At 47.1% G+C, this 25,491-nt stretch overlaps 1 protein-coding gene across 5 annotated transcripts in view; it reads right to left on the bottom strand.

Moving 5' to 3' along the window:
• NUP214 (nucleoporin 214) overlaps positions 1 to 25,491 on the bottom strand; it is a 95,578-nt gene that overhangs the window by 44,550 nt on the left and 25,537 nt on the right. For all 5 annotated transcript variants that reach the window (XM_047828927.1, XM_047828929.1, XM_047828931.1 and 2 more), the window contains exons 15-24: positions 24,272 to 24,358; positions 23,915 to 24,064; positions 22,817 to 22,975; positions 19,848 to 19,951; positions 17,705 to 17,887; positions 16,463 to 16,548; positions 16,283 to 16,366; positions 7,459 to 7,719; positions 6,158 to 6,319; positions 3,909 to 4,008 (exon numbers count right to left, since the gene is read on the bottom strand). In XM_047828927.1, coding sequence (XP_047684883.1) covers positions 3,909 to 4,008; positions 6,158 to 6,319; positions 7,459 to 7,719; positions 16,283 to 16,366; positions 16,463 to 16,548; positions 17,705 to 17,887; positions 19,848 to 19,951; positions 22,817 to 22,975; positions 23,915 to 24,064; positions 24,272 to 24,358 — 1,376 coding nt within the window. The remainder of the gene's footprint in view (positions 1 to 3,908; positions 4,009 to 6,157; positions 6,320 to 7,458; positions 7,720 to 16,282; positions 16,367 to 16,462; positions 16,549 to 17,704; positions 17,888 to 19,847; positions 19,952 to 22,816; positions 22,976 to 23,914; positions 24,065 to 24,271; positions 24,359 to 25,491) is intronic.

Raw genomic sequence — 25,491 nt, 5'->3', positions numbered from 1 at the left:
TTTGGCAGACACACAAGAGCTGAGAGAATTCAGATCTACACCTGAAGAAATGTCAGAGGAAGCCCTTCAAGCAGAAGGAAACCCAAACAAAGAAATGAAGGACACCGGAAATGATAAAACCACCCATGTAAGCAAAAGAGGTTTTTTTCTTCTTTGGATCTATTTAGCGGTGTCTGGGTGGCTCAGTCAGTTAAACGGTTAAACGTCTGCCTCTTGATTTCTGCTCAGGTCATGATCTCACGCATCCTGAGTCTGAGCTCCGCCTTGAGCCGCACTGTCAGCCCAGAGTCTGTTTGGGATCTTGGGATTCCCTCTCTCCCCTTTGCTTTCTCCCCCTCCCCTGCTCACTCCCTCTCTCTCTCTCTCCCTCTCTCAAAAGTTAAGTAAATATTACAAAAATCAATTTAAAAGATAATCAACTGTCTATTTATAACAACATATCATGAAATTGATAACACAGGTAGAAGGAAAATGTACAAACAATGATGATATTGCAAAGGTGGGCAGGGCAGAAACTGAAGAACACTGCTCTAAGATTCTTATGTGATACCTTAGTGGTACGATGTCACTTGGAGATAGACTGGGGTAAGTTAAAGATGTGCACTGTAACCATAATGCAATCCCCAAATTAACACACAGTGTTATAACTGATAAACCAAAGAAAAAGATAAAAGAAATCATAAAAATATTCAACCCAAAAGAAGTTGCAGAAAAAGAAGAAAAATGGAACAAAGAAAAGATGAGACAAATAGAAACCAAACAGCATTATGTTGATTTAAACCCAACATGATATAGGGGGGCCTGGGTGGCTCAGTCAGTTGGGCGTCCGACTTTGGCTCAGGTCATGATCCTGAGGTTCGTGAGTTCGAGCCCTGCGTCGGGCTCTGTGTTGACACCTCGGAGCCCGGACCCTGCTTTAGATTCTGTGTCTCCCTCTCTCTCTGCCCCCCCCCCCCCCCCACTCATGCTCTCTCTCTCTCTCTGAAAAAAAAACATTAAAAAAAAAAAAAAAACCCAACATGATATAATCACATTGAATGTAAATGGTCTATGCACTCCAATTAGAACAGATTGGGTGCCTGGGTGGCTCAGCTGGTTAAACGTCCGACTCTTGGTTTCAGCTCAGGTCATATCTCATGGTTCGTAAGTTCAAGCCCTGTGTTGGGCTCTGCACTGACAGTGTGGAGCCTTCATGGGATTCTCTCTCTCTCCCTCTATCTGTGCCCATCCACCCCCCACTCTCTCTCAAAATAAGTAAACTTAAAAAAAAAAAAAAGTAAAAGTTAAGTAAAATGAATCTTGACGCTTACTTAACACCAAGACAATTTAATCGGTGGGGGGGGGGGGGGTCTTTCCAACAAATGGTACTGGGACAACTGGATGTCCACTTGCCGAAGAATGCAGTTAGAGCCCAATGTCACACTATTTACAAAAATTAGGTCACAATGGATCAAAGAGCTAAATCTAAAACATTTAGAAGAAAACATAGGTGTAAACCTTTGTGACCTTTGACTGGGCAAGGGTTTCTTAAATACGATCACGATACCCAAAGCAGAGGCAGAAAAAAATAAAAAAATAAACTGAACTTCACCAAAATTAAAACTTTTGTGTTCCAAAGGACACTATCAAGAAAGTGAAAGGTCACCTGAAGAATGGGAAACAAACAATCCATTTTAAAAATGGGCAAAGGATCGGGGCGCCTGGATGGTTCAGTCGGTTAAGTGTCCGACTTTGGCTCAGGTCATGATCTCGGAGTTCGTGGGTTTGGGCCCCGCGTCGGGCTCTGTGCTGACAGCCCTATGTCTCCCTCTCCCTTCCCTGCTTGTGTTCTGTCTCCCTCTCTCAAAACCAGATAAACATTAAAAATAAAAAAAGAACCAGAAGCTTCCTGCTGAAACCACGGGTCATCACAACTATTTCTTAAAGCTCACAGACTTTTATACTAAAAAAAGGTGAATTTTACTATATATAAATCGTGCCTCAATTTAACACATTTTGCTAAAGTTAAAAAACAAAACAAATCAGATCAGGTCACACACCTACCCCAAAGCATCCAACAGTCAGCAGCCAGGTCCTGACCGAGGTTCACTAGATATTACCGGATACGGGAATCCACACCCACCTAACTCCCTGACCTCCTCTCCCTGGGCCCTCCCTCCCGCTCCAGCCACCGGCGGCCTCCTGGCTGTCCTCAACCGGCCAGACTCGCCCCTGCAACAGGCCCTGTGCTTGGAGCTTTCTTCCCTAAGATATTCACGAGACCTGCTCTCTGACCTTTTGGACTTTACTCAAATGTCAAGTGTCAAAAGCCATGGGAAGGCCTAATTTTACGTACGACAGGAAGATGCAGCTTCACGGGGCAAGCAAACAGGGTCTGGTGTTTCTGAGATACTTTAGTCATGAGCCATGGAGGAGAGGCACCTTCTTTGGCCAGCCTCTTTGAAACGGTAGCCCGTACCCAGAGGACCTCCTTAAATCCCTTCTCTACTTCAGGGTCCTCTGTCACACCTGTCACCATCTTAAATACTTCCTGTCTTACTCATTTCCCTTATTGTTCATCTCTCTGTGACCAGGGCAGAAGCGGTTGGTTGTCTTTTGCCTGCTTTGTTTAAACGCTGTATCCCCAGCACCTAGAACGGAGTATTAAGTATTTAACGAAGCATTCGTTGAAAGACATAAACGAACGCCAAAATTCCTGAAAGAAATGACGTGTCGGGGGTGTTTTGGTAAAAACAAACCAACAAACCAGCAATCCCACCATGTTAGGCCCCCCCGCCCCCACCCTGTCTTGGTACTCTGCCTCCTGCCAGGCCTCTAGCCATCCCGGCCTTCTTCCAACTCTTTCATCTTTACTGGGAGAGGCGGTTTTGCGTATCAATTATGCTTAGAGTTAACCTAGTACTCAACAAATGGTCACCAAAAGGAACTACGTGCCAGGCGGGGCCTGCAAGCTAAACAACTGTACTGGAGCCCAGTCCTGTAGGGAAGGAAGAGAAAGTTTCTTCAAGATTCCTTTTGAGTTTTTTTGGTCTATTTTTCTCAAGTCAGAGAAGAGGGCACACTGAGAACTGCTCCTCCGACCCAGCCCTTATCAAAGATCTGCTCAGACGAACCATTCGAGGGAAACAAAGGTTAAGAAGGTTAAGCAAAATCACGAAGAGGTGCTTCTCCGTGGTTAACGGCTGAAGTATCTCAGAAACACCAGACCATACTGCTTTCACCGTTAAGCTGGATTTTCCTGCCTTATGCAATATTCTGCCTTTTGGTGGCTTTTCTCCGCCTTCCCTACACAAGGAATCTAGCTATAATTCCCAAACTCGAATGCACAGTTCTTTCCCTTGGGAAGTTCACAACAACCACAAATGCCATCTGGGTATAAACAGCATACCAAAGCGTCAAGGTCACCACAAGATAGGAGAGTGGGTAGGCTTGTTTTTGGCTGTCAGTACAGCCCTGAGATAACTAAGAAATCCCTGGAACGGGCGGGGTTGATACGTGGACCAACGTGGAATCAAGGGAAGGCCAGCGGACCAGCAAAACAGGACCACTCGATAAGGCCAAAACAGAGCAGTGAGCAGACCTGCTCCGCGGGGCTGGCAGAGAGCGGGCCCCATGTGGAAAAAACACGGGGCCCGCGGCTGTTCATCCTGCCGCTGGACGAATCACCAGATATCAACACCCTGAACGATGCTGGTCTTCGCCATCCCTACGTTCAGACTGAAGACATGCCCCTCAATTCTTCCCTATGCCCGGGAGAGGGTGCGGTGGACTAGAGATCTAACCTAAGAGAACCTAAGGCTCTGCCTGCCGAGTCTGCGTGCCAGCAGCACTGCTGCCCCCTGCAGGCAGTTCTTCGCTATTACGGAAGAGCTCAGTGGGCTGCAACATACTGGAAAGCAGTCACCTACCCCATCGCGGCAGAGGGGGCTCCGGGATTGTTCTTCAGTTCCTGCACGTTTACCACTTGAGGGACGTTCTTCAGAGTTGATTCAGTCAAAGTACTTACAGCTATTTAAAGAGAGAGGAGAGGGGCATGTTAACTGCCGTACAGGATCAAAAATTCCAGCCATATATAAATGCACAACCAGGACACGAATTCAAGCAGTAATCTGATTACGTAAAGGAAATCTACTCTGGGTAGTTCTGCAGCTCTGTGATCAATGGGCCGGCCGGCCTACTCCATTCACAAAGATCATGGGATGAGGCTCTGCGCAATTTAATCAGACGTGCTATCTTAGGGAAAAAGAACCCTGGCCAGCTTTTAAAGGGTGGAGCTGCGGCACCCGCCACATTGTTGGCTCGTCCTGCAAAGGGGCGGAGAGAGTAGGAGCGTTCGAGAGTAAGAGCGGAGTTCAGGTTGAGGGTTTCTGCCACCCACCCGCCCACCCACCCAAACATTCTTTCGCACGGGCGGCTTATCACCAGATTCTTTTAGGTGCTGGGAATACAAAAAATGTCCAAAACCTAGTTTCTTCTCTAAAGGATCTCACGGCTTAGTGAGGCAGACGCATGAGTAAGACGGAGCTCGGGCAAGAATGGTTGGGGGAAAGGCCAAGAGCCTGAACTAACCGAATGGCAACAGGAGGGACACCTTCTTATATCTACGAGGCAGGTCAGCTTCCACGTCTTTTTTTGCCTTAGGGTTTAAAACTGCATTCCGAAACACTAACGTTTTCTAAGTAACTACCAAGACGGCCCGAGCAAAGCTCCCGGGTCTCCTCTACGGACATTTCTGGCACAGTGGAAGGCTGTGGCCGAGGTAGGACGGCGGGCCTGTGATGGCCTGCTGTCATTCCCTCCTGCAGGGAAGCGACCAGGCTCGTCCTGCCTGAGCCTGCACACATGTCACCTTTCACATCCAAACGTGCCTACACCTCAGAAATGTTTGCTTCCAAAACGATAACAGAGATCACACCGTCTCCCGCTGAGTGGAACGACCCTACATTCTGGCCGATTTTAAGTTTATAAATCATCAACTCAGTCAGCTTGATCTGGGGCCTACTCGGCGCAATGCCGACCAAGATTCTGCACGTTCCGAGTAACATTTAAAGAAAACATCAGAGGATTCTATCTGTTCTGAAGGCCCAAAGGTACCTTAGAAAGCTACCTTGTTTGTGCGCTTTCATACCTGTTTTAGGAGCTTTAATAAGGGTTTTAATATTAGAACTTTTCTTAGAACGCTTTCATCACTGTACAATGGTAATCCTTTTTTGTCATAATCAGACCACTATGTCCTTTTAGTCTTCTAAAAAGAACTGTCCAAAGGGATACGCGTTCCAAGCGGTGCTAAAATCCACAACCAATTTCCTCCAACTAACACAAAAACACTTGCTTTATGGCGGAGTTTCTCGACTTCAGCAGTATTGACATTTCGGGCCTGGGTAATCCTCTGTTGTGGGGGTGTCCTGTGCACTGTAAGGTCTTTTGTGGCATTCCTGACCTCTGCCCGCTAGAGGCCAGCAGCACCGCCAACTGCTGGCGAGGAATGCGGGGTGAGAAGAGCCTCCACTTGAGAACCAGTGGCTCGTACAAACTGATTAGTGGTAACTGACGCGCTCAAGGCCAACTACTTAGGAACCCTAACACAGAAGATTCTGGGTAGCCGCAAAGCACTGACAAAGCGCAAGCGCTGATTATGATTAGTTCGCCAGACTTTGCGTCTGTAAAGGCTAACCCAGCCGTCTTTAAGAAAACGCCGTACCGTAACAGAAAGAGCACAGGGGTGGAGTCTGGGTCCTGGAACTTACTGGCTGGGTAACCGTCACCTCTCTCACCTGACATCACTCAGAAGCAAAACGGGCGCACGAAGACTCACCTCCCAGGGGGGCTGGGATCCTTATGACACTATCAGGCAATTTTTAATGGCCTAAAGCAGACACTGTTCAAAAGCAGGGATCAACAACTTCATCAGAAAACCACTCGACTGAATGCGGCGGGTCTAATACCTCCCCCCAAAATGAAAAAAAGCGTCGGATCTAGTCTCTGCCTTCTTGGAACCGTCTCCCCAGAAAGGGGCGGGGGTGAGGGGGCTGTCCCAACGGGCCTCTCTTCTCAAGGGCAGCAGAGAGAGCCGGCTGTTGCCTGGGACCCGCCGTGCCGGCCGCTGACTGCCGAGGCTCCCGGTCAGTCTCCGCAAAGCGCAGGGCAGCCGTGTTACCTGGGGCCTGACTGGCCATCTGCCGTCTCAGCGCTGCAGCGGCGGCCGCCTGGGGAGCCGAGATGGGGTGGGAAGGACCAGGTGCGCCGTGTTTCACGGTTTTTGTTGCAAGCATCGTGCTATCGGCCCCTTGAGGAATAAGTTTGCTGGTAGACGTAGACACTGAAGGAAAAAGAAACCCAAGCGAGAGAGTGGGTCAGGGAGGAGAGCACAGAAGCGGAGACGGCAAATCCCCCAGTGTGAGGTCGCAGGGAAAACGCGAAGGTTAAAGATGCTTCGGCATAAACACACGAAAGTACCGATAAACTCCCAGGCTGGCGCCTCGATGCTCCAAACGTGCCGCGTGTGCCTGCTCGACTCTGCCAGCTACAGCACTTGACACAAGCATCTCCTCTGATACAGACCGAGACAGAACTTATAGGCCAACAGAAGTCAAGGCCTCGCTCTCGTCTCATAAAAATCTCTCCATTCCAGCACCTCCCGATCGGTAAATGCTTGTTCCCTGTTAGAAGTCACTTCAGTGTGGGGTGCTCGGCGGCTCAGTCGGTTGAGTGGCTGACTCTTGATTTTGGCTCAGGTCATGATCTCATGGTTGTGAGATCGAGCCCTGTGCCGGGCTTCATACTGAGCATGCAGCCTGCTTAAGCTCTCTCTCTCTCTCTATTTCTCCCCCCCCCCCCCGCCCCCCCCCCCCTCCACCCTCCTCATGAGTGTTCTCTCTCAATTTCACTTCAGTGTGAAATCCTGACACTCTGGAACGGAAGGTGTGACAGTCCAATAGTGGTCACCTCTGTGAGCCAATGCTGGGGCAAGCATGGCAGCTGGCAAGGTCCAGGCAGAATATGGCTAAAATAATGAGCTGAAACGAGCCAGGATTTGAAAGGCATGAGTTACGGAGATGTGGCTTTAGAGTGAGGCAGACAGCCTCCTCCTCTTACACCTGAAACCACCGTTTTTGTTGTTGTTGTTGTGTTTATGCATGTTTATATATAATCTCTACACCCAACATGGGGCTTGAACCCCCGACCCCGAGATCCAGAGTCGCTCATTCCAACTGAGCCAGCCGGCCGCTCCAACACCTATTTTAGAAACACAAGCTAGACTCAACAGGGAAGCTGTGTCAGTGTGAGCCCGGCGGGGTCCCTCCTTCCTACCTCTTTCAAGGGGACCCACCTCCTTTGAATTTGTCTTCTCATTTCTGAAACACTAGCAGAGATGGGCCGGACTGGACTTACGGGGGTGACAGTGGCACAGTTCCTCCATCGGACACAAACCTGACAGGGATCTCACCGCTTACTTACCTGAAGTTCCCATCACGCCGGGCGAACCATGAATCAGGTGAGATTTGGCAAAAGGCGCTGCCTGCGGCAAGACGCCGGGCTGGATGGAAGGGGTGCGAACCACAGGCGCGTGCCGAGGGGCCTGCACCGCCGCGTCTTCGTCCTTACAGGACGCCCGCGTGTCTTCGCTCTCCAAAGACTGGGACACGGACGACGTGGAGCTGGCTTCGTCCAAGTCTTCATAGTATCTCTGTGACAGGAAGGCTGACCGAGACAGGCTGGCTACCAAGCCCGAAACAAACACAAGAGAGACGGTTCAAGCGAGTCTGAGAGCTGTGTTACTTTCACTGTCGACGGAGAACTATCCGGTTTAAAAACACTTTAGCGATGACTTATTTTAAGTGGAAGAAGCCGCGGTGGAAGGTGAACACATATGGTTTTGGGTCTTTGCTCAAATGAAGCTTTGAAAACCCGAGCTGCGTAGGACGGGAACATTTGGAGTGTCGAACAAACAACAACAAAAAATGTGAAGTAAGAGACGAAATAAATGCAAATGCAGGAGACCTCGAGCCCCCACCAGAAGCTCTCACAGGCAGAATGACAACAAACCAAGGAAAGCACCAGACAAGCGTCCACCAAAGAGTCACTTTGCAACAACAAACTTTTAAGAACAGGCGTCGCACGAACTGGGAAGACTGAATGTCCTCAGTCCCGGTGCCTCCAACATGCCCAACCATCGGCTGATTCTTTTGAATCAATTAGGTTTAAAAAAAAAAAAAAAAGTCACTGAAATTAATCCTGACTTTTCCCGCTTTTTCTTTTTTTCCTCCTGTTAAGCGATGAAGGAAGGCTTCCTGCCGTTTTGGAATACATTATTACTTCCTGTATACTAGAAAAACCATACACCAAACAAAAGACCCAGCCCTTTCTCAAGTTGTTTAAGGCCACTGCTAACATTTACTGACTTCCTGCCTTACAGGCCCATCACTCCGCAAGATTTTGTCGCAATAAGCAAATACAACCGAAAACCATCGCTACCTGCTGGGACTGCTGCACTCGTCGATTTGGTGGCCGTGAGCCAAATGGGACTAGGTGAGACAAAAATAATTGAAAGTAATTTAAAAAAAATTTCGAGTTGTCAGCTTCACCAGCCACGCAACAACTACGTGTGGCTACCATACTGGAGTGCACAAATATAGAATATTTCTCTGGTCGATGAAAGTTCTACCGGACAGCACTTTGCCAGAGTATTTTCGTGCACGTACTTATGCAACAGGGTCACTTAGAAATACCATCCCAAACCACCAGCACTGCTAGTAAAACTGCAGTGTGTACTTCCCGAGACCGTACTTGGTGGCAGGTGCCGTGCAAGGGATCTATATAAATTATCCCCTTTAATCCTAATAACTACCCTAGAAAGTAAAAATTGCTATGATTGGACTTTATAACTAATGCTTAGAAAGGCTGGGGTGCCTGGGCGGCTCAGTCAGTTAAGGACCCGAATCTTGGTTTCAGCTCAGGTCATGACCTCACGGCTTCTTCGTGGGTTCAGGCCCGGCATCGGGCTCTGTGGTGGCAGCGTGGAGCCCGCCTGGGATTCTCTCTCTCCCTCTCTCCCTCACTGTGCCGTCTCTGTCTCTCTCAAAATAAATAAAAGACTTGACCACGTTCTAAACAATATCACAGAAGACTGAACCCTGTGTGAGGCAGAACTGTGACCCCATGACCTTCGCCCCTGGTTCCACACCCATAAGGTTATGCTTCGTCAGACGGCAAAGGGATGCTGCAGACATAATTAAGGTTACTCATCAGTGGGTCTCAAAATAGGAAGGCTAGACTGGATCATCCAGGTGAGTCCAATGTAAAATCGCACGAGCATTTAAAGGCAGAGGAAGTCAGAGAGCTGAGGCATAAGAAGACCGTGCTCTCGCTGGCTTGCAGATGAAGGGGCTGGGAGCACACGGCAAAGAAACACGGACCTCAGTCCTACAGCTGCAAGGAACTGAATTCTGCCAGCAAGTGGAATGAGCTTAGAAGCGGACTCTTCCCCAGAACCTCCAGGCAAGAGCCCAGCCCAGCCACCATCTTGACTTCCGCCCGGGAGCCCCGAGCAGAGGACACAGTTGAGCCCCTCTGCGCCTGGACTTCTGCCCCACACATCTGTGATGCTTTCAGCCACTAAAGGTGGTGCTTTCAGCCACCAAATCCGTGGTAATTTGTAACAGCGTGTGCAGAAAAAAAATACAAACCTCACATTTTCTCAGGGCCACCGTGCTCTAAAAGAGTTCTCTAAAATCTTGGTTCCCGAGAGGTAATAGCAACAGAAGACGATTCACATCCACTGCCTTCAAGAACTGGATAGAGAGAGACTGACATTACTACGTAACTCCCAAGGTCTGATATAACCCGGGAGACCTCACAGTTTCCTCCTTCATCATCGGGAGGCCATTCGCTGACCTTGGATGGAGAGAGAGCCACTGGATGAGACATACAAGGGCTATGCTCACTCGCAGAGGCCAGGAGGCTGGAAGGCCCAGTCTCCCAGCGGTGCTGTCCTCATAGCTGATGTGAGCCGCTCCCTGCTGGGCTCAAGGATGCAGCTAACCTCCTGGCATGAGAAAAGGGGCCCATTGAAACCTAAAGAATCTTTTTCTGCTTAAACTCCAACTCAGATTAGAAAAGGCAGAATGCCATGTCAAGAGAAAAAAAGAAAGACCGAAATCATTATCGGTAGATGCAAACGTCCCATCTCATGGGGAACATGCAGAAAGTGTCCCCTTTGAGCTCAAGACAAGGATGCCCACTCACCACTTTAATGGACTCTGCACTGACCGTCCTAGCCAATGAAATAAGAAAAGAAAAAATAAAGGAACAAGAAAGTAGAAACAAAAGTGTATCTATGGAGACTATAACTATTCCCATAGAAAGTCCAAGAAATAGCCACAGACATTATTTGAATAAATGAGTTTAGCTAGGCTGCTGGATACAAAATCAAACATAAAAAAATCCAATATATTTCTATTATCACATCTAACATAAAACATAAAATGAAATTTAATGAAAAAACCCCACCATTATAAGAACATCAAAAATATGAAACTCTATGAATAAATCCAATAAAAGATGTGTATGTCCGTCATGAAGAAAACACGGAGAAATTAAAGACCCCACTAAACACACACCATGTTTAGGAACTGAAAGATCAACACTGTACAAACATCAATTCTCTCAAGTCAGTCTAGAGATTTTATGCAATCCCAATCAAAATCTCAACTTTTCTTCTAGAGTTGAGGGATACAGAATTTAGCAACACAATTCCCATATTAATATGGAAATGGAAAGCAAGAGCCAAAGCATTCTAGATCACAGGTCAGCAAACTAAGACCATGAGGCAGCTACCTGTTTTTATAAATAAAGTTTTATCGAAACACAGACAAGCCCATTCGTCTGTATACCGTGTATAGCTGCTTTCTCATCACAAGGGCAGAGTTGAATCAGGTACAACAGAAATCATGGGGCCAGCAAGCCTACTATATGCATATATATACATATGTGTATATACATATATTTTTTTACATTTGTTTATTTTTGAGAGAGAGAGAGAGAGAGAGACACCCAGCGTGAGCAGGGGAGGGGCAGAGAGAGAGGGAGACACAGAAACTGAAGCAGGCTCCAGGCTCTGAGCTGTCAGCACAGAGCCCGACACGGGGCTCGAACTCACAGACCGTGAGATCAGGACCTGAGCCGAAATCGGATGCTTCACCGACTGAGCCACCCAGGCGCCCCTTTACTACCTAGACCTTTAAGAAAAAAAGTTTGCCAACCCCTGTCCTAGACTGTAGAGCTTTCTGTGATGATGGCATCACTCCATCTATGTTTCCCGTCACAATAAACACTAGTCACATGCGCCTACTGAGCACTTGAAATGTGGCTACTGGGTTTGTGTAACTGAATTTTTAACTTTAGTTTTTATTAATTTAATTTAAACAGCCTACTGTATTAGACAGCACAGCTTCAGAATTTAGAAAAAGAACAGTACTGAGGCTTTATTTTAGTAGGAGTTCATTAAGGCAACGTAGTAGCAGTGGTTTCTAGCCAGCGTATGAGACCAACGGACCTGCACACAAGGATAACTGATTTATAACAAAGGTGGCCACAAAGCAGTGAGGAAAGGAGTCCTTTCAATAAATATTATTGGGATGATCAGCTAGCTAAATACAAGACACGTATGTCTCAGGCACAAATCAATTCCAGACAGTATAAACAAACATGGTACCTCCACACAATGGACAACTATTCCGCAACGAAAAGGAATGAGCTACTTATGTATGTGTGCATCACGGGGGAACCCCAAAAACACACTAAGTGAAAGAAACCAAACAGAAAAACTAGATGTGATCCCATTTATATGCAATCTCCAAAAAAGGAAGATCCACACAGAAGGAAAAGACATCAGTGGCTGCCGGGGGCAGAAGACGGAACGACCACAAAGAAGCACGAGAAAACTTCCCGAGGGGTGCAGGTGTTCCCAAACTGGAATGTGGTGACAGCGATACGATTCCGTAAGTTTTAATAAAAATTCTCAAACTCTATGCTTATAGAAGATGAATCTTATGTAAACCATACCTCAATACCGTCGCTCGGAAGAAAACCAATTCCAGGTAGGTGGTAAATCTAAATCTGCAACGCGAAACGTTAACATTTCCAAACGACGAGAAAAGTGCGTGCGTATTCTTGTTACCCCCTCCTACAGAAGGATTTCTCAAACCGAACACGGAAAGCACCAACTGCCCAAGACAAGGCTGGTGAGTCTATTTTAAAACTAAGCGCTTCTGTTTTTGCCAAAAGACATCACCGAGAGGGAAACAGGTAACAGAGGGGAGTCCCCACAACCCATATAACCACAAAGGGCTGGTATCCAGAATGAACAAAAAGTTTTACAAATCAGTAAGACAGATCACCCAATAGGTAAATGAGCAAAGATGGCGTCACACACTTCACGAAAGCCAACTATTAACTAAATATTTAGTAACACGTAAAAGGGTTGCACCAGAGTTTCAAAGGAAAAAAACCTGACAATATTAAGCTTGGCAAAGATGCAGAAAACTGAAATAGTTTTACCTTGATGGTAAGAGTAAAATAAGCTGGTACAACCACTTTGGAGAACTGCACAGAAGAATCTACCAAAGCCGAGCGTGCGGACAGAGTACAAACCACTTCCATTCCTAGCCATGTGGCCAAGTAAGAGGAGGACGTATGTGCCCCAAGGACATGCACAAAGATGTTCAGAACAACATTCTATTCCATCAGCTAAAAACCGCAAACACTAAATGCCCACTAAGAGGAGAATGGATGAACAGATGCGGCACATTTATACAGCCAAATACCACATGAACAGCCACAAAACCAATCACAGCCTCCCGTGACGACTGAGGACTCTTACAAACCTGCTGTGCAACAAGAGAAATCCATCCAGAGAATGAATGAATGGACGGAGACAGCAGGCAAAACCCTCAAAAACCAGGCAAAACCAAACGACAGTGTCTGGGGAGACAGGCTCCGGGTAGTAAAGCTCACAACAAAAGCCAAGTTAAGGAGATTAAAGAGAATGACAACTTCATGCAATGTCCAGCCCTAAACCGGATCCTTGATTTAAAAAAAACAAAAAAAATAGAGTTGCCGTGAAGGCCCAAAGAGGGACAGCTGGCAAACCGTGAGTATGGACTGCATATTGATAACAGTGTTCTGTGAATGTTACATTTCCTACCCCTGGCCACTGTATTATTGTGTAAGAGAATATCTTGCTTTTAAAGGACACATGCTGGTTAATTTAGGAGTAACGAGTCCTGTCTGCAGCTTATTTTCAAATAGTTCATTAAAAACAACAGAAAGACCTGTACTCTAAAAATTACAAAACACTGACGAAAGAAATTGGAAAGAACACAAAGAAACAGAAAGACGTTCCATGCTCCTGGACTGGAGGAACAAATAACGTCAAAATGGCGATACTACCCAAAACGATCTATACATTTAACGCACTCCCTATCAAAACACCAACAGCATTTTTCACAGACCTAGAACAAACAATCCTAAACTTTGTATGGATCCACGAAAGACCCCAAACAGCCAAAGCAATCTTGGAAAAGAAGAACAAAACTGGAGGCATCACAATTCCAGACTTCAAGTTATATTACAAAGCTAAAGTAATCAGAGCAGTATGGTACAAAAAAAAAAAAAAAAAAAAACAGAACAAAACAAAAATCCAAAAAACAGTATGGTACTAGCACATTAAAAAAGATCACATAGACCAATGGAACAGAATAGAAAACCCAGAAGTAACCCCACAATTATATGCTTAACCTTTGACAAAGGAGGAAAGAATACACAATGGTAAAAAGACAGTCTCTTCAACAAATGGTGGTGGGAAAGCTGAACTATTTTAAAATAAACTATTTTATTATACTACACACAAAAATAAACTCAAAAAAAGGGAGCCCAGGTGGCTCGGCTGGTTGAGCGTCTGACTCTTGATTTCGGCTCAGGTCATGATCTCAGGTCATGCTCTGTGGACTTGAACCCCATGTTGGGCACTGCGCTGACAGCGTGGAGCCTGCGTGGGATTCTCTCTCCCTCTCTCTCTGCCCCTCCCCTGCTCATGTGTGCACACACACGTGCTCTCTCTCACAAATGAATAAAATTAAAAACAATAATAAACTCAAAATAGATCAAGGACCTAAATGTGAGACCCGAAGCCATTAACGATCCTAGAAGAGAGCACAGAAAGCAATTTCTTTGACATCGGCCATAGCAACATCTTTCTACACAGGTTTCCTGGGGGAAGGGAAACAAAAGCAAAAATAAACTACTGGGACTACATCAAAACTAAAAGTTTCGGGGCGCCTGGGGGGCGCAGTCGGTTGAGCGTCCGACTTCAGCTCAGGTCACGATCTCGCGGTCCGTGAGTTCGAGCCCCGCGTCGGGCTCTGGGCTGATGGCTCGGAGCCTGGAGCCTGTTTCCGATTCTGTGTCTCCCTCTCTCTCTGCCCCTCCCCCGTTCATGCTCTGTCTCTCTCTGTCTCAAAAATAAATAAACGTTAAAAAAAAAAACAAAAAACAAAAAAAAAAAAAACTAAAAGTTTCGCCAACAAAACTAAAAGACGACCTACGGGACGGAAGAAGATATTTGCGAATGTATCTGGTAAAGGATTAGTATCCAAAATCCAAGAACTTCCACGAGTTGACACCAAAAAACCCCAAATAATCCAATTAAAAAATGGGCAGAAGACATGAACATTTTTCCAAAGAAGTCACACGGATGGCCCACAGACACATGAACAGATGCTCAACATCACTCATCATAAGGAAAACACAAATCAACACTACAATGGGGTATCACCTCACACCTGTCAGAATGGCTAAAAATCAAAAACACAAGAAACGAGGGTTGCTGAGGATGTGGAGAAAAAGGAACCCTTGTGCACTGTTGGTGGGAATGCAAACTGGTGCACCCACTGTGGAAAACAGTATGGAGGTTCCTCAAAAAATTAAAAATAGAACTACCCTACAACCCAGGAATTGCACTACTGAATATTTACCCAAAGAAAAACAGTAATTCAGAGGCATGCGCTCTTACGTTTACTGCAGTGTTATTTATAATAGCCAAATTCCAGAAAAAGTCCAAGTGTCCGTTAACAGGTGAATGGACTAAGACGACGTGAGGCGCGTGCGTGCTGCGTGCTGCGTGTGTGTGTGTGTGTGTGTGTGTGTGTGTGTGTGTGTGTGTAGAAACATAAAAAAGAATGAAATCCTCTAAGGACCTCGTATAAGCAGAATTATACAGTATTTGTCTTTTCGTGACTGGCTTCTCTCTCTTAGCACAGAGTCCTCAAGGTATTCTTTAGATTAAAAAAAAAAAGCTATTAAGAATTCTCTGGTCTCTTTTTACCTAATTCAACATTATATGATTAGCGAAAAATTAATAAATCATGGTACGGTAAAGATTAAATTTCCTTTTTTTAAAAAAAAAATTATTTTTGAGACAGAGTGTGCAAGAGGGGGAGGGGCAGATGGCGGGTGGGGTAGACAGAGGATCGAGAACGGGCTCTGGGCTGAGAGCCCGATCCAGGGCTCAAAGTCACAAACCGTGAGATGATGACCTGAGCCAAGGTTGGACGTTTAACCAACCGAGCCACCCAGGAGCCCCTAAATTTCTTTCTTCTATTTTAATTACCAAAGAGCATCTGTTGGTGTAAAAAATTTCAACTCAAAACAGAATTTCAAAGAAAAAAGCAGATATGGGCACTAAAGCAAAGCAAAATTATGTATGAAATTACACATGACAAGTATTTTTGAAAGAAGAAAATGGAGACAATAAATCTAGATAAGTTAAGGGAAAAAAATAGTGTTTCGTAAGTCACAAAGCTTCTTTCCAGGCAAGTGTGATTTCCCTGTCATTCCCTCACCAGTAGTTTCTTTAAGTGATTTTCTCTCCCCCAAATGCAATTCTACTAAAACCCCACACAAAACAGAAAAGTAAAACATCTCCATACAAAGCGGAGACTTGGATCCCTAGAGCCAGTGCAGTCTCCTCCGAACCCTTGGGAATGACCGCCACATAACCTAAGGACTGCAGAATACGGCGTCAAAGCCAAAACGACGACCTCCAACTGCCGTGTCCTGTATGGATAAGCTGCTCCCTACTCCGATATTCAGATGGACAACAGATTCTGGGGACGTGTTCTCTATTTCCTATGAAGAACTAAAGGAAAACACAGACACACAGACCCCCATCCTACTTCCATACCAGGTACTGCGTGTTTTAGGCTACAAAATTCAGGACCTTTACCTGGAGCAGTGGATCTCACTGGGGGCATCTTCCTCTTGGCCAAGAAGTTTCTCAGCTGTGCTTGTTTCACGGGGGACAGTTTGGCTGCAAGAAATTCAAGAACCGTTAAGTACTTAAGACTTGGTTTTTTAAGGTGTCAACAGAAGAGAACAGACAGGTGAAGACGGAGAAGGTGTTTACCCGGCACTCTGGGCAAGGGCTTGGTGTGGGATTCTATGCTGGTTTTCAACAAGGCATTGCGGAGACTTTCGAGGTCACTGTCAAAACTGAAAAGAGGACAGGGTTACCTACAAACCGACTACGACCTGAGAAATCTCCCCGAATATAAATGCCAGAGATGAGAGCATCCCTAATATAGAAACAGGAGATCTGAGCCATCAGTGTAGTCAATCCAAAAGGAGACAGATTCCAACCTTCCCCCAACCAGCAAACACAGCACCAACAGTGCTTCAGCACAAAGCGCATTTGGCCCAAAGGCCACAAAATCCCCCTAGGAACTTCAGGGGAAAACTGTCTAACTGTCGGGTCTGAAAGTTTCTGCTCAAAGTGACAAGTCTTGAGTTTCTAGAAAAGTTTGTCAACCTAATTCTGCCAGTTAATTTTCTTTTTTAAAAAATGTTTATTTTTTTCCAACGTTTATTTATTTTTGGGACAGAGAGAGACAGAGCATGAACGGGGGAGGGGCAGAGAGAGAGGGAGACACAGAATCGGAAACAGGCTCCGGGCTCTGAGCCCTCAGCCCAGAGCCTGACGCGGGGCTCGAACTCACGGACCGCGAGATCGTGACCTGGCTGAAGTCGGACGCTCAACCGACTGCGCCACCCAGGCGCCCCCAAAAATGTTTATTTTTGACAGAGAGAGAGAGAGAGAGAGAGAGAGAGAGAGAGAGTGTGTGAGTGTGTGTGTGTGTGTGTGTGTGTGTGTGTGTGTGTGCGCGCAAGCAGGTGAGGGGCAGACGGGGGTCGGGGGCGGGGGGGGGTGGGGCGGACAGAGGATCCAAAGCGGACTCTGCACAGACAGCAGAGAGTCCGATGTGGGACTCAAACCCACGAAACGTGAGATGATGACCCGAGCTGAAGTCAGACACTTAATGGATTGAGCCACCCAGGTGCCCCTCTACCAGCTGATTTTCAAAAGAACAACACTATTTCTGTAGAATCTGCCGTCATCTATTGGAACCTGTTTCATCAGGCACACTTAATTTCACTCTGATAATCCTCTGACGGAGGTATTGTTACCTCCATTTTTTTTAGGATCAGAGAGGGTGAGGAACCTGACCAGGATCCCACAGGTGACAGCAGAGTCACTTTCAAACCCACATCCGAACTACAACTTTTGCACCCGACTCCCGAGCAGTTGCCCGTTCCTTCACCCACATTCATCGAGTGCCAGTGGCATTGCCGGGCCTGTTTTCCCGCACACCTGTGAGGGCTGCTCTGGGAGCTAACATCCGAGGGGAGGCTCCACTGCGAGGTCTGGTTATAGAGACGGAGCTGCTGGAGACTGTCCACCAGTTGGTTCAACCTCTTCCTCTGCTGGTTGATGATTTCCCGGTTGTTGGCGAGGGTGTTGAACAGCGTCTCTCGCTCCGGGACCAGCAAGCGCCTGGTGACGGCAAAGAGGAAGGAATTCAGCGTGAATGGTCCAAGTACCACGACTGTAACAGTGAAAGTATAAAATGGAGAACATCCAGGAGACAAGCAGCGTCGGGGAATTACCAGAACATAAAAAGAGGATGAAAGCTGTACAAAGATGATACAGAAAAAGGAACAAGCGGCTGAGGGTGAGCAGGCCAGGCCTGCAGCAAAGGACAGCGTAACCAGACAAAACCTCACGGAGGTTCTCGACAAGGGTGGGAGGCAGAGTCAAAAGTGAGGGCAAGGAGGAGCACGTTCAGCTACACACTCAGGGTTTGTGTGGTTTTTTGTGTGTAAATTATACTAACAAACAAAGCCCGGGGTCCACTGGAGGTCTATGGGGAGGTCATGTCTCCAGCGTGCTATCAAGAAACACTGGGATTAAGCACGCAGTGTAGCAGCAAGGGGATAGCCCACCTGAAAGAGCTCAAACAAGAAAGGGACAACAGTCCCTTTCTTTCTGGTGACAAGGCAGTTCAACATAAATCTCTAAAAAGGCATTTCAGTAGGGTACAAGGTAATATTTAGAAGGGCTTAAAAACAGAGATGCACCAAAAAACTACACAGATTTAAGAACTTAAACTCGCAGAAAGGGAAGTTTAAAAAAAAAAAAAAAAAAAAGGCACGTGAAGGAGAAAATCCATAGGGTTGTCATAAAGGAGAAGAGAGTCTCCATCATGCACTTTTACAAAAGCCAACTTCTTAATTAGCAAAGAGAAATCCAACAAGATTCAGAACAGAATGTTCCTGCTGTCGGGTCAAGCCATTCTCTCCCATGCACTTGAAGGTGAATTCAGAACCAGGGCAGGGAGTGTGAAACCTCGAATGGGGCCCCACTGCCCAGGGGACAAATGCTCCAGGCCAGAGGCCACGGAACCCTCCCCCGACCGGCATCTGGAGCATCAACGCTCACCTCTACCTTCCCTGATCTGTGCTCCAAACGGAGGCACGCGGGTCAGGTACAAAACCTTCCTCCACACTGTACGATGCGATGTATTAAATTCTGTTTACTGAATTTTAAGCACATTCGAGCCCTGCCCCTGACATCACACCCAGGCTGCCCCACTTACAAGTTCTGTGATCCCACAGCTTCATAAACAAGTAAACAGATCATTTCCCGGTTTGTTTCCTTACAGGGCTAATCACACTAATCAAGTGTAGGTGTTTCAAAACGCGAGCATTTTGAGGGCCGACCTGTTTCTTGGCTTTCCTGTGGGCACTTCACTGTTCTCACAGTGCACTGCTTTCTGTTCCTTAGGGAACACAGAGGGCATACAGCCAAACATCCGGGGACAGAAGACCAGGGTAGGACAAAGTTCTCCTGTGCCTTTCCTCCCTTCCTTCCTTGTAAGTCGTCCACACTAATTAGGAATGCTTCCTCAACAAGATTTGGAATATACAGAAAAGCAGAAAAGTTCCCCTTAACCCCATTCGCAGCTGTAAACGAATATGGTGACAGATTTCTAGCCTTTTTTCTACACTGAGACCTCCAAACTGAGACCATCCAGTATGGTTTTTGTCTTCTCCTTCTCCATATTTTATATATCGGATCTAACAATTATCATTATGTGATTATTTCATATATTTCATGTCACACACAACGCGTATTTAATGATTTTCTGACAACACGCTACGCAGCGGTCACACAGAATTCTGTGACCGGACTCACGGGGTGGCTCCTCTAACTTCTAGATACTAGGTCACGTCCAATTTCTCGCTATCATAAATCGTGCCACGACACAAACTCCTCTATGTTGATGGTTGTGAGAGCTGCTATTATTTCTGTAGAACAAGTTTCTAGAAATACGGTGAGTGGGTCGCAAAAAATAAACACCTGTAGGGTTTTGGATCCATGTTCCTAAACCATCTTTTAAAAAGCCTACAGCAGTATCTCCTGCCACCCAGGGTGGATGAGGGACCTTGCTCACTTTTGTTTTCTCTTTTGCTCCAGATGCCGATCCCATTCCAAGTCCAGCACGTCATTCACATCTTGGACGGCAAATTTCACATACTGATGGAGGCGCCGGATTTCCTACAAGGAAAAAAAAAAATGAGAAAGCAAATGACTGTTTTCCATGAGCCTGGAGGGAGGTGCACCAAAACAAACAAAATAATTTTGCAAGGTTTTTCCACTAAGAACCAGAAGAAGGAACAAAAGAAATACAGCAGGCTTTAATCGAATCATTCGAACGGCGTGATTAAAATGAGCAACGGAACTCAACCTTTTTAACCGTGACAGAGAGGCGGCACAAAGCAACGGGAAAGAGATCGGGCGTGCCGGTCTAGGGCTCCGGGGAAAACGCTGTGGCTCATTCTCTCATTTGTCAGCTCCTACAGAGTAACTCAACATGCTCCGGGAATTTTCCACTGCACGCTGCTGCTCAGACAGCGCACCCGTGTAGGTTTTGCTCTCCCGCCCGTGAAATTAACTGTAACACAGACAAAACTATCCTACGAGAGCGCCGCACGTAATTCTGAACCTGTCCGTTCACAGCACAGGACCCGTAAGTCTTCCCACCGGTGGAGAAAAACTCCCCGCTTCTCAAAGGGGAGTATCAGCAATAGAAACGGAATTGACCATCACTAAACTTCACATCCATTCATCTTAGGCCTGCAGTAGTTTTAAGTCTCAATGCAGAGTTAACCTTCATGGCTACACAACCACATTCTCGAAAATAAAAAGTACAATGAAGATAAAGCACTCCATTAAGCACATACACAAAAGCAGGCAACGTGCGATACACCGGGAGTCATCTTTTTACATCTGTACAAAGTTCGTACCGTGTTTCATTTTAAAAATTACTCTGGGGTAAGGGTATATGCCCCAACTGAAAGAGAGCAAATGTCATTTAAAAAGAGCCAGGCTGGGGCACCTGGGTGGCTCCGTCGGTTAAGCGGCCGACTTCGGCTCAGGTCATGATCTCGCGGTGTGCGGGTTCGAGCCCCGCGTCGGGCTCTGTGCTGACAGCTCAGGGGCTGGAGCCTGCTTCGGATTCTGTGTCTCCCTCTCTCTGACCCTCCCCCGTTTGTGCTCTGTCTCTCTCTGTCTCAAAAAAATAAATAAACGTTAAAAAAAAAAAAAATTAAAAAAAAAAAAAAAAAGAGCCAGGCTGATCCCAGGGAGAAGTAGCAGTGACCCGAGCAACAAATAGAAGTTGTAACTCCCTGCTCGATGGCGGCAGGGAGGCCTTCTTCTCTGAGCACAAGGGTGACTGTGCCTCTGTGAGCTGACTAGCATTGTTTCTTCCAAGCGCCCTCCCACTCTGTCTACCAGAAAAGGGAGCTTCTCTTTCAAGGCCTGTCATAGATACTTCGTTTCTGTGGCTTAGCGGCTCCCTCATCTGCAATGCCATAGCAACACGTCCCACGTCATATTCATACGTTCCCTTTTCCACTGCCACACACCCAGCCACCGGGACGGCACGGCACAGCACAGCGGTTAAGAGCGCAGGCTCTGAGCCACACTCAGGGTCCAGCATTTATTCGTGGGGACACTCGGGCAGTTCCAGTATCTGTTTCCTTCTCCCCTTCCATACACGGCATATACTGGATAAGTGCTATTATTATCTGCTTAGTACTGTGAAAAGAGAAAGGCATCTCCTTTTGAATGTCCCCCCAGAGCGGCATGCTTTTCTTCCAGTTTGGACACAGGGCAAGAGGTGAAAACGCACGTGACAAGCAAGCGTATCTGGATGCAACACGGAGCGGGCAATCTGAGGAGGGGCAGGCAGGGAGTCTGCTTTCTCTGAGACGGTAAACATCCACGGTCCTCCAGTGATACCACAAGGACTGAGTGACACAGCAGGGGTCCTTCGGCCTCTCCAGGACAGGACCATTTCGCTCATTTCCCACGATAGTCAGTTTACCAGGCGTGGGACAGAAATGGCAGACAGAGTAGAGTCCACAGCCTCCAACCCTCTGAGGCAGGAGGGGATTCAGCCCGGTCACAGACCTCACATCCTAGGTGAGGAAGACCGGAGCGGCCACCCGTGCACCCTTCCCTACCGGGACCCTGGGCAGATGCGAGGAGGCAGGAGGTGACCCCGCTAAGGCTGGAGACACAACAATTTTCAGTAAACTGGAAGATGAAAACAAAAACCAGATTTCGCTGCAACACAGAGTAAGAATAATTATGAACAGATGAGAGAAGTAACCTTGCTGAAGTCCGGTGTACGGGAAAGGGCCCCAGCAAATGGAGCTTTCCATCAGGTTCCACTCGAACTAACAACATCACCATGGGCAAACTCAGCCCAGGGGACCCAACTTCCTTAGCTGCATAGTGGGCTCAACAACCCTCACCTTGCAGAGCAGCGGGTTTTGAAGTCCAGAAATAATGTGCAAAAAACACCCAGCAGAGTATTAGCACTCAATGAGGAGTTGCTACATGAACGCTTATTCGTTATCTGATCTATAAATACATTTTTCCCAACGGTACACTTTCCCCCAAGCATAAAGTTTAATAAAGAATTCTGTTTGTGGGGCATCCGGGTGGCTCGGTTTGTTTGGGCGTCCGACTTTGGCTCAGGTCACGATCTCGCGGTCCGTGGATTTGAGCCCCGCATCGGTCTCTGTGCTGACAGCTCAGAGGCTGGAGCCTGCTTTGGATTCTGTGTCTCCCTCTCTCTCTCTGTTCTTCCCCTACTTGCACTCTCTCTCTCTCTCAGAAGTAAATAAAGATTTAAAAAAAAAAAAAAAGAATTATTTGTTTTCATCCTAAAAAAATTAAATGGAAAAGTGCGGTTTTCTTTGTCACAGCTAAGGAAACCTATGCAAAGTAGGTAAGTGATTCGCAGGAAGTTAACAACTTCATGGGGGCAGTCTTCCAAATCAGGACCTCATAAAGGAGACGGACTGGCAGAGTGGTTTTACGAAGCTCACCTCGGCCGGATCGTCTTACCTGGAGCTTTGCTTCGCTCTTGGGATCCAGGGGTCTCTTGTAGAGCAAGTGCACATATCCAGAGTCACAATTTCTCTCATTTTGCTCTCTGGCTTCTTCAACGCCAGCAAAGCCCTCAAGTAAGGTTGTTTTCAGGGTACTTATATCTCCATGAAGAGACTAGAAAAGGTACAAGGATGTTTTAATACAAAAAAATTTGTGCCATTTCTAAGAAACAGACCTTTCTGCCTGGATCACGGAAGGTGGTGGTTCTCAGTTACCATGACACCCAGGTGTGAATGGTTAACAGTCACGCAAAGAGGAAATTCACTGCACGGAAAGAAAAATACCGATGCTCGCTTTTTAAAAATTTATCTTTTTCCTCATTAAAAACCCCACAGAGTCTATTGGCCAGAAACTCAGAGGAGAAAAACTATTGACAGCACCTACAGTCCTACTCCCTGAAGATAATCACTGCTGACTCACTGCAGAGCTCTCCTCTTTCGAAACACGTCAAGGGCAGGGCCCTGGAGGCAGACGCTCCGGGACTGGCATGTGGAAACTGGGTGGCTTTGGGCAAGTTATTTCACCTCGCTACCCATCAGCCTCTTGACTTGCAAGAGAGACAGAGCTAGTAGCACCTACCAAACAGGGCAGTTTGAGGACTCAGCAAGGTAACACACTGCAGGCACACGGTAACCAGGAATAGTAGTGACACGGGAAATACTAGTAACAGCCAACACTTGATGTCTTTATACTGGACATGCCCCTCAACCTAACTCTTTGTTATAACCCAACAATTTACTACAAAATATGGGAAATTTTCAAATATACCTGAACTAGCAACCATAACGGATCTTTCTGGAATGCCCTGTAGGTGTCAACAGGGCAAAAACTACTACTATTATTCCATTTTCTCAGTCTAAAACCTGGCATAGCTACGTTAACTTGCCCAAAGTCACATAGTGAAGTGCTGAAAGTAGGATCTGAACTTTGGCACTCCTAGGCAAACTACTCGTCCTTCTAAAAGCCACCACCAGTGGTCCTCGCAGAATGAAGGACATACACCCACGGAGTGCTAGGAGAGCAACTTTTACAAGTGCATCAGCAGGCACAGACCTCTGTGGTCTCTTTAATCTCCAGAAGGAAAGTGTGCAGGTCGTCGGATTCCGTTCGCAGAATCTTCATCTCCTCCGAAGTGCCCACTTGGAAACAAGCTTTGGAAGTGCGGGCTTTCAGCTCTCCCAACTCCTTCTGAAAGTGTGCAATCTGCAGAAGCCACGGAAGAGGAAGCCCCCCCTCAGTCCGAACGGCACGGCAGCACCGTCACTGCCCCTGCGCCCTGGCAAGCGCGGCCCCCTGGGAGCACCACGGCCGGACGCCGGAACAAAAGGCTCGTGCGGGGTCTGCGCTCAGAGCCGCTCCCGTCTCACTGCCAGAGCTACGGCTGGGAAAAATCTGCAGGATCGACTTTACCTCCTCCCCGATTCCAGCCATCACAGGATCTGACTCTTTCCACGGATGGCCCTGCTTTTCCGTAACAGGAGGCTGAAGTGATTTTGCCTGAAACGGAAGGCGAAAGGTTGACAGGTGCACCCCCACCACACGTACGGATTCCTGAAGCCGCTGCTGCTTCGGCGCCTGCGCCCTCGTGATACAGTCACCGCTCCCTCGCTTGTTCTTTCGAACCCGTGCCGACCGGGTGTAAGGCACGTTCTAGACAGTGGAGAGAGGGGTGAACAAGACGGAGGAGGGCCCTACTCTCGTGGAACTTAACGTCTCCTGGGCCAAGACAGGTAAGAAGTAAACACTTCAGCTGGGGACAGTGACATGGCAAAAGAGAAAGGGGGTGCTTCTGGAGGTGAGGTGGCCCAGAACGCCCTCGCCGAGCACAGTCTCTGAACTGAACCCTGAGGTAGAGCAGACAGCTACGGGAAGTTCTGGGGGAAGCACCTGCCAGGCAGCGAGAAGGGCAAGCACAAAGAACGCGAGGCACGAAACACGTGTGGCATGCTGGGGGGCAGAGAGTAAATGCGGGCACAGTGATGGCAGGGAGGAAGGTGGAGAGGGCAGGGGTGGGTCGTGTACAACTAAAGCAAGGAGTCTGGATGTTTTTCTAAGTGCGCTGGGAAGCTTCTTAGAGTCCCAGGAGAGTTTATTCTTTGCTTTACGATTTTAAAAGATCCCTCCTGCTGTTAAATCGAGCACAGATATCAGTGAGAGGGAGAAGAAGTAGGGAGAGCAGTCAGGAGGGTAACGACGCAAGAGAGGACAATGGCCTGAACGACGACATTAGCAGGAGCGACAGAGATGTGGATTTACGTCACACACACACCCCACCAGAGCACAGATGACAAGTCCTTCCACTAGTAAGGACTAGGGGGAGGTTCTGTTCGATAGAGAAATCTAGAATGACTTCTCGGTTTGGAGCTTGAGCAAACGACCTGGAATGGTTGTGGGGGAGGCAGAAATCAAGGATTCTGCCGTACGGACATTAGAAGACATTACAGAGATGGCTTCTAGATTATTTGATATCTGCAACAATTAACAGAGAATTTTTAGACTGCGTGAGCAACCATTAAAACAGCAAACATTTATCTAATAAATACCGTGTGCCATGCACTATGCCTAACACTAGACCCGTCACCTGGGCGTTTACTGTATACCTGTATGGGTGCATGCCGTGGGCAGGATTG

This window comes from Prionailurus viverrinus, chromosome D4 (genome assembly GCF_022837055.1).
Source record: "Prionailurus viverrinus isolate Anna chromosome D4, UM_Priviv_1.0, whole genome shotgun sequence".
NCBI classification, from domain to species: Eukaryota; Metazoa; Chordata; class Mammalia; order Carnivora; family Felidae; genus Prionailurus; species Prionailurus viverrinus.
The sequence above is the reverse complement of the archived record's forward strand: the minus strand, read 5'-3'. Positions and strand labels throughout refer to the sequence as shown.